This window comes from Glandiceps talaboti, chromosome 18 (genome assembly GCF_964340395.1).
Source record: "Glandiceps talaboti chromosome 18, keGlaTala1.1, whole genome shotgun sequence".
NCBI classification, from domain to species: Eukaryota; Metazoa; Hemichordata; class Enteropneusta; family Spengelidae; genus Glandiceps; species Glandiceps talaboti.
The window spans coordinates 16,823,302-16,836,172 of NC_135566.1; the positions used below are offsets into that span (position 1 = coordinate 16,823,302).

The 12,871-nt window shown below is 36.0% G+C and overlaps 1 protein-coding gene across 1 annotated transcript; it reads left to right on the forward strand.

The window, feature by feature from the left end:
- Positions 1 to 129: 129 nt before the first annotated feature.
- LOC144449554 (mitochondrial ubiquitin ligase activator of NFKB 1-like) lies at positions 130 to 4,205 on the forward strand. Its single transcript, XM_078140103.1, has 3 exons — positions 130 to 530; positions 1,382 to 1,590; positions 3,424 to 4,205. The coding sequence occupies exons 1-3, from the start codon at positions 432 to 434 to the stop codon at positions 4,133 to 4,135; spliced, it is 1,020 nt and encodes a 339-aa protein (XP_077996229.1). The 5' UTR covers positions 130 to 431; the 3' UTR covers positions 4,136 to 4,205.
- Positions 4,206 to 12,871: the final 8,666 nt, after the last annotated feature.

Consider the following 12,871-nt stretch of genomic DNA (forward strand, 5'->3'; position numbering starts at 1 on the left):
TTCTTTGTTGTTAAACGTTTCAATATTTAAGAGGAACATTATTTATTTTCTTTGCACAAGCTAGCTACGAATCGACGCAATGGGTATTACCCTGTGTGAGGTCAAAGGTGCATGGTACAGCCGGGCGGCGAGTGCAGTGGTGAGCGATCGAAGACATAAGCTCTGAAATTCGGTGAACCTTAGCAGGTTTCCTTCACCTTTTCATTACTTTTGTTATTTTGTTGCGGAAAAATAATGATTTTTGAAGTCTGTACGTCAGAACAGTGACAAGGTATCCCGACTAAACGCGTGTGAGTTCGGTAACCCGCCTCGCAACCCGACATTTGTTTGGCTTCCTTAGCTTTGGGTAGTTGGTACTGTAGTGAAACTGAAACTCGAAAAGGTGAAGATACCAGTTAGTTCAGTCACTCCACGTCAACAACACCAACACAATGTTTACCGATTTTCTAGTTGTTGGTTGCGGGACTGCAGCAACGGCACTGACATGGTACTTATGTCGAGGGAAACAGCAAAGTATTGATACCATCAAGGTAAGTCTTACCGGCGTACAGGTGTAAAAGACTAAAGTGTACATGGCACATGCATGATGTAACCAGTGTTACGGAAGTCCAAAATCCGGAACTAAAGCAAAACAAGACATTGCACACTCATCTGTAGGTCTTCAGACTCGCGAGATCGTACTGTTATAATTTATCATAAATGTAAACAATATTTTCGAAATTAACGAGTAAGGTTAGAACAGTTTACCGTGGCTTCGGATGCATGAAGGTTGTCTCTCCCCAATATATCCATGCAGTATAAAGCTTAGGGCGAAACATTACATACATACAACCATACAATTAAAATTCCCCTCCATTGTCTATGGTGCCTGAATTTACATGGGGTAGGAAGCCATTGAGGCTTTTAAAGACCCCTTACTGTTCTGAGGTGGTTATCAATACATGCTTTAAAATGATTAACTGATGAATTAGCAATAACCCTTTCTGGTAAACCTTTCCAAATGTCTACGACACGTTGACTGAAAAAATATTTCTGCATATCCAATCTGGATCTGTCCTTAAATAATTTCAAACTGTGTCCTCTTGTTGTCGAAGTAGATACATTGAAAAACACAACTGGATCAACAAGAGTATGCCCATGGAAAAATGTATACACTTCCAGCAAATCTGCTGTGATCCATCTGGTTTCTCTAAAAGTTGTCAGTTTCAATACGTGTAACCAGTCCTCGTAATTCAAGCCTGGGTTCCCAATCAAAATCATGGTACAAAGCACTGAATTAGTGCAAGTTTTATCACATTTGCCCTTCCTCCTTCCAAAATTCCTCAACTTTAGCAAAGAAACTTACATGGTAACTAAAGTTATGAATTTTGTGTATTTACAGGCAGCACCGACACTAAAGATTGATGCCAACCTGAAAAATATCATTGGCGAAGCACCCAATCAAAGTCTTCCTTACGTAGCTATTGAAGGTGAAGCTAAACCTATAGGACAAACTCTGAAGAGTGAATATGTTGCTGGAATGGTTGGACTAATCCAAACCCTGATAGTCAAAGAACATAAAACAGAGTGGAGTAAAAGTACCAGGGTTTGGTAAGTTTTCGTGTCCTAATTTTTTCTGTCAAAATACCTTATTTTTTATAACACTATGTATTCTCATCATGGAAGAACTTAGTCTAGTTCCTGACGACCATGTCCCAATTTTACACTACATTATCTTCACACATTACGTCTAGTCGATGTCGTTACTCTAGGCATTAAATGTGGTTAAACGCCATGCTGGGTGAAGCGCAAACAGCACATGTCAGTAGTAATCCATCACAAATTGACAGGCTGTCGTTATCACTCATTAATATTCATTTGGTACAGCTGTTTTGACTGTTGCAGGAATTTTGCATGTAATAACAAGTTATCGTTCATGCTTTCATTGGAATAATGTGCTAGAAGTGCTCTCATAATCATAGAATGTTTGGTTTTGTTGATCTTAGAGGGAAACAACTTTTACCAACACATCCCGTTACAGTAATAGCCGTACTGTGGTAGATTGTAGAACTGTAGATCGCTAAAATGTGATAGGTTGCTGGTTGTTGTTGCTATTGTTGTTGTTGTTGCTGCTGCTGCTGCTGCTGCTGTTGTTGTTGTTGTTGTTGTTGTTGTTGTTGTTGTTGTTGTTGTTTTTTTCGACCATGCACAACATCAGCACATGCCACTTTCCTCTGTTCCCCTTGAAATGATCTCAGCATTGATAGTACAATCAACAGTTTACTGTGAACCATAGAACCGTAAAAACTGAACTCCACCTCCAGTCTGCTGAAACTAAAATCACATGGGGATGCGACAACATCATCATGTTTATATAAACACTGTAGGGGGGGGGGGAGCACAGAATTATGTGTGAGAGTAAAAACATTGAATAGATATAATGTGTGAAGATAACGTAGTGTACAATCGGAACACAGTCATCAGGAACTAGCCTTGGAAGCACTAAGATTCATACACAAGTTCCCTTCTTCCACATCTGATTGAGAAACAGACATGTTTTGAACAAATCACTTGTCCTTCTTCAGTGTCTAACTGTCTGACAGATTGATCCAAATTCACAGGAGGTGTTGAGCAACCAGAGGTGTGAAAAGGTTAGCTTCAATATATGTAAATTCAGGTGTGAAAGTACTTGTCAGTTATGTACATCTAACTGTCCACATTCTGTGATGATGTCACTGTTGATTGGTGGAATGTCATATTTTCCTACATTGGCATTAAGTGACTTTCGCTTTTTTTTTCTTTTCTTTTTTTTCTTTGACTAGTGAAGTGAATTCTGAGTAAATTATTGAAAAACAGTTTTAAAATGTTATGATTTCTGTTATGTTTTGGACTTTTTACAACTGTGGTAACTGAGGCTTCGGATTACTAAGATAGATACAAGCTAAAACTATTGTTGTTCAATGTGGTAGATTACACAAGTGGGTGATAGTGGTTCCTCTGTTGTGTGAATCTAATCACCCAATGATCAAGATAGTGTAAACATTGGAGGTCCCAATACAGTACACTCAATTATCTTGTAAGTCCCCCAAAGTTAGAATTCATGGATCTCTTCAACTCTTATAGAATATTTCTTGAGTGAATATGTTTCATGGTGCATCTGAATGTTACCATTCATTCAGGCCTTCAATTCTTGAATCAAAATACACAATTGAAAAATTCAAAAATGAAAACCAGTTGTTTTAGTATAACAGGTGGATTGTGAATGATGTATGGTTTTTAGTGAGCTATCATAAGATGTGCAAACTTGATATGGCACCCACCCCAAAAAGAACAATAGTAACAACCGACATACCACACCACACCGCACCACACTAGGTTGCAGCAGTTCTGATAAACAATGTAAAATGTTATGTGGTCTGATATATTTTTCCACTTTTTTTGCAGGCAAGATACTGACAGATTTATCCAAAACACAACTAGGCATGTACCATTTTGTTTAGAGGGGGAACAGGCCTCTGTGGATGTTGATCAACCCCTAGATGCTAGTGGTTTGAACCTGGAGACCATCTATGACAAATTTGCACCAATAGAGGCCTCCCTAGGACAGTCCATTGTAAACTGGGCAACTGGTGAAAAAACTAAGGGGTATGAAGAAATTGAAAAAATTCTTCCTGTAGGTACGATGTTGACAGGTTTAGGAAAACTGACATTGGAAAATGAAAGGCTTCAACTTGGGCCACCGACAGAACAAGGAGATTATATGCTAAGTACACTAAGTCGAAGCCAAATAGTTAAAGGAATGGATGCTAGGTTACGTATCTGGAAGACTTTCATGTATATATTTGGTGCTACTACAGCTATCATTACACTAGCATATCTATGGAAATGGGTGAAAAAGTATCGTGAAAGAAGAATTATGCAGCAACAAATGGAAGAATTTCGTCAGCATCAAAGGAGAGGGGCAACTGAAGGGGAAGATAATGAAAATCCTAATGCTAGTGTTTGTGTTGTATGCCTTACCAATCCTAGAGAAGTGGTCATTTTGAATTGTGGTCACATTTGTGCTTGTTCAAACTGTGTTGAAGCACTACGACCGCCACATTGTCCAATTTGTAGACAGAGAATCGCAAGAACCATTCCAGTGTTCCATCCTTAGGACAATGCTTCTGCTCATGATAAGCTGTATCCAGCTGTATCTGTAGTTAGAAAGTGTCACAAGCTGAGTTTGTAGCAAGCTTTTTATTCCATGAAAATACATACTTAGTACATAAACCTCAAAAGTCAATTTTCCGGTTCCAAGATGCATTGTGCAAGAGAATGTTGCTTATGTTGTTACATTTCGTCTTGTTTTGTCAATATTGGCCCTCGGCTTACTACGTTTGAAATAACATTTTCATCTGGAAATGGTGGAAAGACTTCTTTAATAATGGGTGATTTTATAGAACAAAGACTAAACACCATCAATGATAGAGGAGGATTTTACGGGTGAACCCAGGGTATGGTCAGGTGACAGCCATCCCCTGAGTAGCGCATACAAACCCCTCAGTGCATACACTATACATGGCGTTGTATGGAGAGATGCGCAATGCATCTTGGAAATGGCAACAGGTCCATTAATCTATGCAATGTTGATGCATGCCTTTAATGATATTAAAGATTGTCTTCTGGCATTGTTGGCACATTGATGGCATAATTCCAGTATATATGCATACCAAATAATGACATCATAATATAGTTTATGTATTATGCATATATACATGGCTTGAGTTCTGCCATAGCAAGTGCTGCTTCAGTAAACAGCCAGTTACAAAATTATTATGTCCTTGAGTGGGCTTGCTAAGGTTGATTGACATCAATTTATTTGATGTGATATAAAATTATTATTAGCTGCCTGAGATGTAGTGTGTGTGTGAGTGTGTGTGTGTGTGTGTGTGTGTGTATGTGTGTGTGTGTGTGTGTGTGTGTGTGTGTGTGTGTGTGTGTGTGTGTGTGTGTGTGTGTGTGTGTGTGTGTGTGTGTGAACATATCAGCCACACCATTCACTTCCATCTCACTGCAATCTGATTAAAATCTGATGTGGGATTATGGTTCCTCTTCTGTCATTTGTTTTTGAAATTGTTCTTTCGGGAGTGAGCACCTTCTGCTGGTGCTCACTCCCGCAGAACAACAAAATTGAAAACAAACAACAATATACAAAAGAAATAGAGGTAAATGAAGTATTTGAGTCATATTCTTGCATCACATTGATCCCACTTTATGCGATTTCATATAAGAATGAAATTGCATATTAAGTAGGAAAATTTACATATTGTGGAAATCACACTTCAAGCAGCTAGTCATAATTTATCCATTGAACTGTCTAATCAAGTTTTAGTAAGTCTATGTCCATGTCAGGGAGTCATTTTGTATAAAACAAATAGTTATATGTATCAGAGTCTTACACTTTACTGCGATTTGTGAATTACATGATAGTGCTAAAAAGTATTCCTGTCAACTGCAGTCCAGATATTAGACAGGACTGAACATGTATTTCAAAGAGATATCTTACAAACTAATTGTAATGAAAGTTTGCTATCATATCGTGTGAAGTGTAGTACGTTGCTGCGTGCAAATAAGCAAATTTATTGTTCCCAGACAAATATTTTGCTAGTATAGTTATTTACATATTGAATGATGGCGTTTAGTAGTATAGCGTAGTTCTAAAACCACAGGCCTTGTTGCAATGATGATAATAAAACAAGCACCTTGATTTTCATTGCCTCAGCAGAAAAATAATAATACAAGATACATGTAGGTTATTACAGGTGAACATGCATGTACAGTGTTTTTGCTAAGAGCGGTAAGTAGGTAAAAACTACTGCAGTTCCTGTGCCATTTTACCAGGATTCTCAAATGAAACTACTATACATTGTATAGGAGACTATACCACTTTCCCTCTTTGCCCCTTTGTTGTTACCAAGATTTGCCCAGCAACCTTAGCAAAAACACTTATGTAGAACATGTAGTGTTGACCTATTAATCCTGTATATGGCAGCTATGTTATGTGACTTCAAAATACTGATTTAGGATTTCTTACTTTTTCAAGTTTTTGGCAATTTTCATTTTACTGTCCAGTGTGAGAATAGTATATGGATAGTGTATGTATTCTGTATATCGTTCAGTTGGACATATGCAGATACTGAATGCATGGTACAACTGCTGACATTAGACCGTGGACACATGGAACCTGTTACAATCAGGGAAAGCAAGCAAATGAATTAGATTAATAACACTTGGCACAACATGTATTGGAAGTACAGAGACTTGTATTACATTCCATCATTTGATAAGAACAGTTGTATGACCACTTTACATAATACAAACAAAATTTCCAGTTTCCCTGGCATTTCATGTACACATAAAGAGGCCATAAAACTGTTCTTTTCAAACCATGGTGTGTATTAAATACAAGTCTCTGCTGTTCTAACATGCTAAGCCAAATGTTATTAAATCCAATTCATTTGTTTATTTTCCCTGTTTGTAACAGGTTTCATTCTTCCACGGTCTGATGTCCACAGTTGTTTTATAAATCAGCTTGATAAAGCAGGTGATTCATATCATTTGATAGTAAAACTTGGTCACACCACAATCCCTCCATCAGGGACTGGTCACACTGACAGCAATTAATATGCTTTAGTTTTGATAATATTAGAGAATGTAAAATTACAGAGATTGCAAGAGATGTATTGCCATTACATCGTCCAAAAAAATCCACATTTGATAACTGTGGTAATTGAGTACCAGTCTTACTTACTGACTGTTTATACAAATTTTAGGAGTTGTAAAACTTGTTTGAATTACATGATCAGCAGTGTGCCCTCTAAGCCACTTTGACACACCATTGACACACACAATTTCTAGTGACGCACCAAAATTTGATGTTCCTATATCTCTTACTATGTGGTGACTCACAAGAAATGCAAGTTTTTATCATTTTGACCCAGAACAACAAAATTTGGCTGTCATTAAAGGGCACACTGATGATCAGCGTTTATGAATATCAATGATGTTGCACCCATGTATGAAACTTTATCACACAGCTGATTGAAATCTGGATATGTGTTTTGTGGACTGAGATTGTATGGCAGACTTGAGGGAGTAAGTCTAAAGTAAAGATTTGGTAAAGGTTTTGTCATATACCCAATCAGGTGACATAGAAACATCATTTGAAGTACATAATCATATAAATTGGCGGCAAAATATTTTTTTATTTGTAAAAATGTAAAAAGTGTGGACAAATTTAGAAAGCCAAATCACTGAGTGAACAGATATCAACAAGCACGCCACTTGCCATATTTGGGCAAAGTGTGCCAGGGCTTGATACAGAAAATTGTTGCTGGGTTTGATGCACATGCTCGCCACTGAATTGCATAAATTGATAAAACAAGTTATTAATCACATATTTTTGTTGATTTTACTTGGCAATGTATGACTCCCTATGACATCGTCAAATGGCAACACATCAAGTTTTCTGCATATACTGTAATCAAATTAATCTCGTTTTGCTGGACTTGTAGTTATATGTGTACAAACAAATAAATGTATGGTAAATAGAGGTTTAGCATGCTACTAACAGTAAGTTGAATAGCTTTAAATTTTTATTTTAGTGAATGATGGTAAATACCTAATTATAAAGTCACTTTAACTAATGAAAAAATGTTTTACTCAGGAGGGAATCTTCAGTTTTTTTTGAGAAGAGTGAGATACAACCACTGACAACCAAGCATTGACAATGGGAACTCATACAAAAGGGAAAAGTAAACAAATTAATTGTATTAGAACACTTGGCATGGTGTGCTAGAAGTACAGAGACTTGTATTACATTTCATGGTTTGATAAGAACAGTTTTATAGCCTCTTTATGTGTACATGAAATGCCAGGGGAACTGGAAAGTCATTTGTAAATGTGAGCTATTATGTAAAGAGGCCATAAAACTGTATCAAATGATGAAATGTAATATAAGTCTGTGTACTTCTTATATGTTGTGCCAAATGTTGTAAGACCCAATTAATTTGTTTACTTTCCCTGATTGTACCAAGTTCCATCTGTCAAAGCTCTTGCTTGTTGCTGGTTGCATTTCTCCTCTAGCAAACATGAAGTTTTTTGTTTGCGTCAATTTTCAGCCTACCATAGTGTGAAATTGAAGTGTTATATTGATCTTCTTGTATGTGAAGTAGAAATATGCAATATTGAAAAGAAAGCTGTCAATGTTTTTTTTTATCTGCTTGAGACTTTGAGGATTGAACACTGCAGTAAATGGGGGATAAGTGTAGTAGTCTGTACAATATGACGTGTCATGTCATGCTATCAGCTATGCACGCCACCTGATTGGCCTGAACAACATGACGTATCTTACAGTCTAAGGGTGATAGGTGATTGGTCAAAATTTTTAAAATGATGCAAAACTTATAGCAGGTGATATGATGTAAAGTTGAAGTAACAACTCATTTATTTTCTGTATATATATGTAGTGTTATGGTGTTAATTGACTAGTGCAACTGGTATGTGTGTTTTATTTAGTGCAAGTTGAAAAAGATGACGTTATTTTTTAAGTTTGGTATTGTAATATAAACTGATTCTTCTGTTGATATTTACACAATTTTGACAACACAGGCTTGTCGTCATCTTATTAGACAATTTACAGATATGAAATTGTCATGTTCTACATCATTGTTGTTACTGCAGTGTACACACAGTAGAGATTTTTCTGTACCAGTAATGTTTCCTTTTGACTCAATTTCATTAAGGTTACAATTTTTTGAACTTTGTTTGTCAGATTTACATTTTCTTAATCTTCAAGAGTTTGTCATAAGGTTGGGGTATGTGTTCTGAAAGTTTGATTTTTCTCTTTCGATTTTTCACTTTCAATAATTGTGAATACAGTCAGTGAATAGACACACACACCCACCGCACAGACACGATGATCGTGCAGTAAAGTTTTATTATGCATTACAAAGTTGATTGTACCATGCACAAGCCTAGATATTGTCATTGAATAGAAATATTGATTATAAACCCCAGGTCATTCTACATCATGACAACTCATATCTACGTCACTACTGCTACTACTACTGGTTCTGCAGGGCTCAAAATATGAGTCAAAATGTTCAAAATCGAATTAATCATTTTTTCTGATTTTTCATGAATTATGCTTGAGGAGGTATAATTGTATTATTTCCAAATATTCAACCAGAAAATACTCGTGACCTAAAGAGTTCGTTATTACTCGTCTAGCGACTCGTAGTGACAATGTCCCTTAGGTCACTTGTATTTTCCTCAGCTGAACAAAGAAAAATATTGGGGGGAAAAAGTCTAATTATTAGTCAATACAACTCTTTGTTTCACTTTGTCATATGACATGATTTCAGACACACTGTGATTACTTAGTAACAATGAACAATAACTTTCATTTCCAAATATTTTTCTTTGTTGAGCCAAGAAGGAAAATTGCAAGTAACATAAGGGGCCAAATCACTACGAGTCAAAGATGACCAGTGACAAAACCTACATGGCAATTATTTGCTGTTTGATTGAATGAAGTAAAAATGTTAGAAAATGATATACCTGTTATTATAAACATTTTTTTGCTTAATTTCAAATACTGATGTAGATTTCTCGTGTGAATAATCAAACAAATGTAAATCCTGTAGTTTTGGCTTTACTTGTGCATAGTACGATGGTTGTATATATTCCACCAAAAGGCCAGCCAACTAATAGAAATTATTCTCAAATATTCTATACTATTGAATTTTAGTACTTAGGCGAAAATTTTAAAAAATTGTTCATTTTCGATAACATGATTTCAGAGAATAGTGGGTCGGAATTTTATTTTATTTTATTTCATTTTTTGAGAAATTGCTTCAACCATAAAAACAACATATTTGTTGGTCACAATATTTCTGTGATAAATTTGATGAGGTGTAAAAAGATGAAAAAGAAGACAATTATACGTGAAGTAGACGAACACAATATCTACACTGTACTGTTTAACTTTACAGTCAACATTACAAGCCCTGGCTTCTCTGGAATGTGATAATAAAAAAAATTGATCAAAGATAATTTGACGAAAAATATTTACATGGAAATAGAAGTAAAGTTGTACCATTTTACCTTTTTGAATGTGAAAAACAATGTTCAGGATTTATGGCTTTTAGCTAGAGTCGGTCAGGTTATTGGAAACGCATAATTTTTTGGGGCCATACTGAAACAATGACATAAGTCATGCTACAACAGGCCGAGATGATGCCGTTTAGGAATGTGTTCAAAACTGAAATAATGCAGGATTTTAATTTTATGAAAGAGAGTTAATAAGAAGCACACTTTGTTTTTACGTTTCCGATGTTCTCGTTTATAAATGAGTAAAAATCAAACCAACATTGGAAAGTTGTTGGTACATAGACTCATAGTACTGTATTGTATTCATCTATTAATTCTTGTAAACCTGTAGGCTGTAGTGTGTCTGCATTAGTCGAATCCGATATGCCACATTCCGTTTACCTACCTTGCTGTCATTTTCAAAAAATGTGTCACTGACACGAGGGCTAAAATTACTTGGTAATACGTAAAGCAGCCATGAATTGTGACTAAAACCAAAAATTAGTTCTGTGAGCTCCTAAAAATGATATGATCTAAAAAAAAGTTTGCAGAATATTTTAACTAATTAAGAATGCAACCAGGTTTTGCTGTGAAACACAGAGAAATGATGACTTTTTTCCAAGGTAGGCTATGGTACCCAGTGGCAACTGTCATGTTCCCCCACACCTGCTGCTTCTGAACAGCGCCCCCAGTGGCCAAATTATGCAATCTTTTGTCTTACTAATAACTGGAATGTCATGTTTGTAGTAAACGAAAAATACAGAGATATTGTTAAATATGTAGTTTTTTACAGGCATACATCATACTATCCTGGATATTAATTTACCATTCAAACATTTTACATGAAATTTCACCAGAGTGTGAATGATGTCAAATCATTAAAAAACATCTGTAAAAGAAAACAAATATGTGTGTATTACATTAAAAAATCGGATTTTTTCACACTTTCAAGGGTTGTATAAGTATGGGTAGAGTTGATGTGTTTGATCAGTTTTTCACATTTGTTTTGAGAAAGAGAGAGAGAGAGAGGGAGATATTTAGAATTGAGATCTCTATGTTTTATCACAGAACAATAAATAAAATTATTGAAATACAGATGTAAAGATATTTTTTCATGTTCATATTTAACAGACCAATATCAGACTGATAGATGAATTTGAATTGTGAAGTGTGCAGGTGGAAATGTATAGGATGCATACAGTATATCAGGAGAGTTAAAATACATAATTACATATGTACATGTACCAGTGATTACTTGAGCCAATGCGTGTGCATACTAGTGGTATTTACACTGCAGTGCAATACTGAAAACATTATTGCATATCTACATGCAAATGAGTGCATGATCATTCCTTGCACATGAAATCTATTATATGATTTTTATGGAAATTTGCTGTTTCAGATAAACATATTTGATAAAAAAGACCCCATGCTGTGAGAGTAACCCCCCCCCCCCCGGCCCACCCCACCTTACTGAAATAAATGACCCCATCCCCTCTTGTTTGCTTGCCTACCTACATATGCATAAAATGACCACTGCCTAACAAAAGCACAATAGCATAAATAATGCAGTAAGTCTCGTTTTGCTCCTGTAAAATGTAAGGAAAGCTAATGTCATACTGTCTGTGCAACTGGGTGTGTATGTGTGTCTTGTCTGTCTGTCTGCCTTTTGGCAATAAAATGTATGCATACTAATGAGATAATTAGCATATGGATTTTCTTTGTTTACCTCATGAAGGATTTGCCTAATGGCAGAGAACTTGTTACAGGGATACTTATCAGGTTGAATTACGTGGGGTTATTCGTGTAAATACATGCATACATATTCGATATATTAGCATATATTTGTTCAAGAATGTGAAAAACACTAGTCCTTGCATAACAATTAGCCTTATTAGTATATGTACATTTATCAGTATACTTTAACAGGCTTTTCACTCAAATGATACGAAAGTTGCCAGAGACGCACTTCTTTGACCAAACATTGTGTGATTATATTCTATGCATTTTAATTAACATAATTAGCCTATTTTGAATATTATTTTCACGTGTTTCTCGGAAAGATTTGCGTGTATGGTAGAAATGTGTTCCCAATGCTGTATATTGGGTAGAGCAGCAAGTGGTTAAAGTTGGACATGATACATACTTGTCATACAGTCATTTGGGGCAATTTTCGATCTCTGTATGTTTCAAAAGTCGAAAATTGCCATGTGTAGTGCACGTACCTTACTGGAGAAAGGCGGATCAAATCTGGCACGTGGACCTTTTGTGGACAGCATGTCTATTTTGCTGTACAAAAAGCCTATTTCCTACAAATAAAGTAGCTTGATACTTTAACTAGGGAGAAATAAATCTGGCCCATCGTGTATGTCACTCCATGGCCTATCATATGCATTCGAAGGAGACCTATAGACAGTTATATTTTCATGGTCAGCATTAAAAATTGCCAACTAATCTAAATCGTTATGGCATTGCGCTCTTTTCAACTTACAATGTCACCAAACATATAAAGCCTATACGTCATGAAAAGTGTTGTACAATGATTGCTTTGACTAGAATTACTCACACCTGAGATCTCAAGAGATGTCCTTGTAGGTACTAGGTGCATAGGTTTCCTTTCAGACTTGCTCTCAAATTGACAGAATTTCTCGGGCTGTAATTTTGTTTCCAGTGAATTAATTCAACGAATACTGTGCGAGTTATCATCTTTCGTGGAATAGTTACATTGGTGGAGTTCTTGCGAAATCGCATTATGCGA

Coding starts and splice junctions, on each gene's coding strand:
- LOC144449554 (XM_078140103.1), top strand. CDS start 432: ATGTTTACCGATTTTCTAGTTGTTGGTTGCGGGACTGCAGCAACGGCA. Junction 531..1,381: donor AAAGTATTGATACCATCAAG/GTAAGTCTTACC, acceptor GTGTATTTACAG/GCAGCACCGACACTAAAGAT. Junction 1,591..3,423: donor AGTAAAAGTACCAGGGTTTG/GTAAGTTTTCGT, acceptor CTTTTTTTGCAG/GCAAGATACTGACAGATTTA.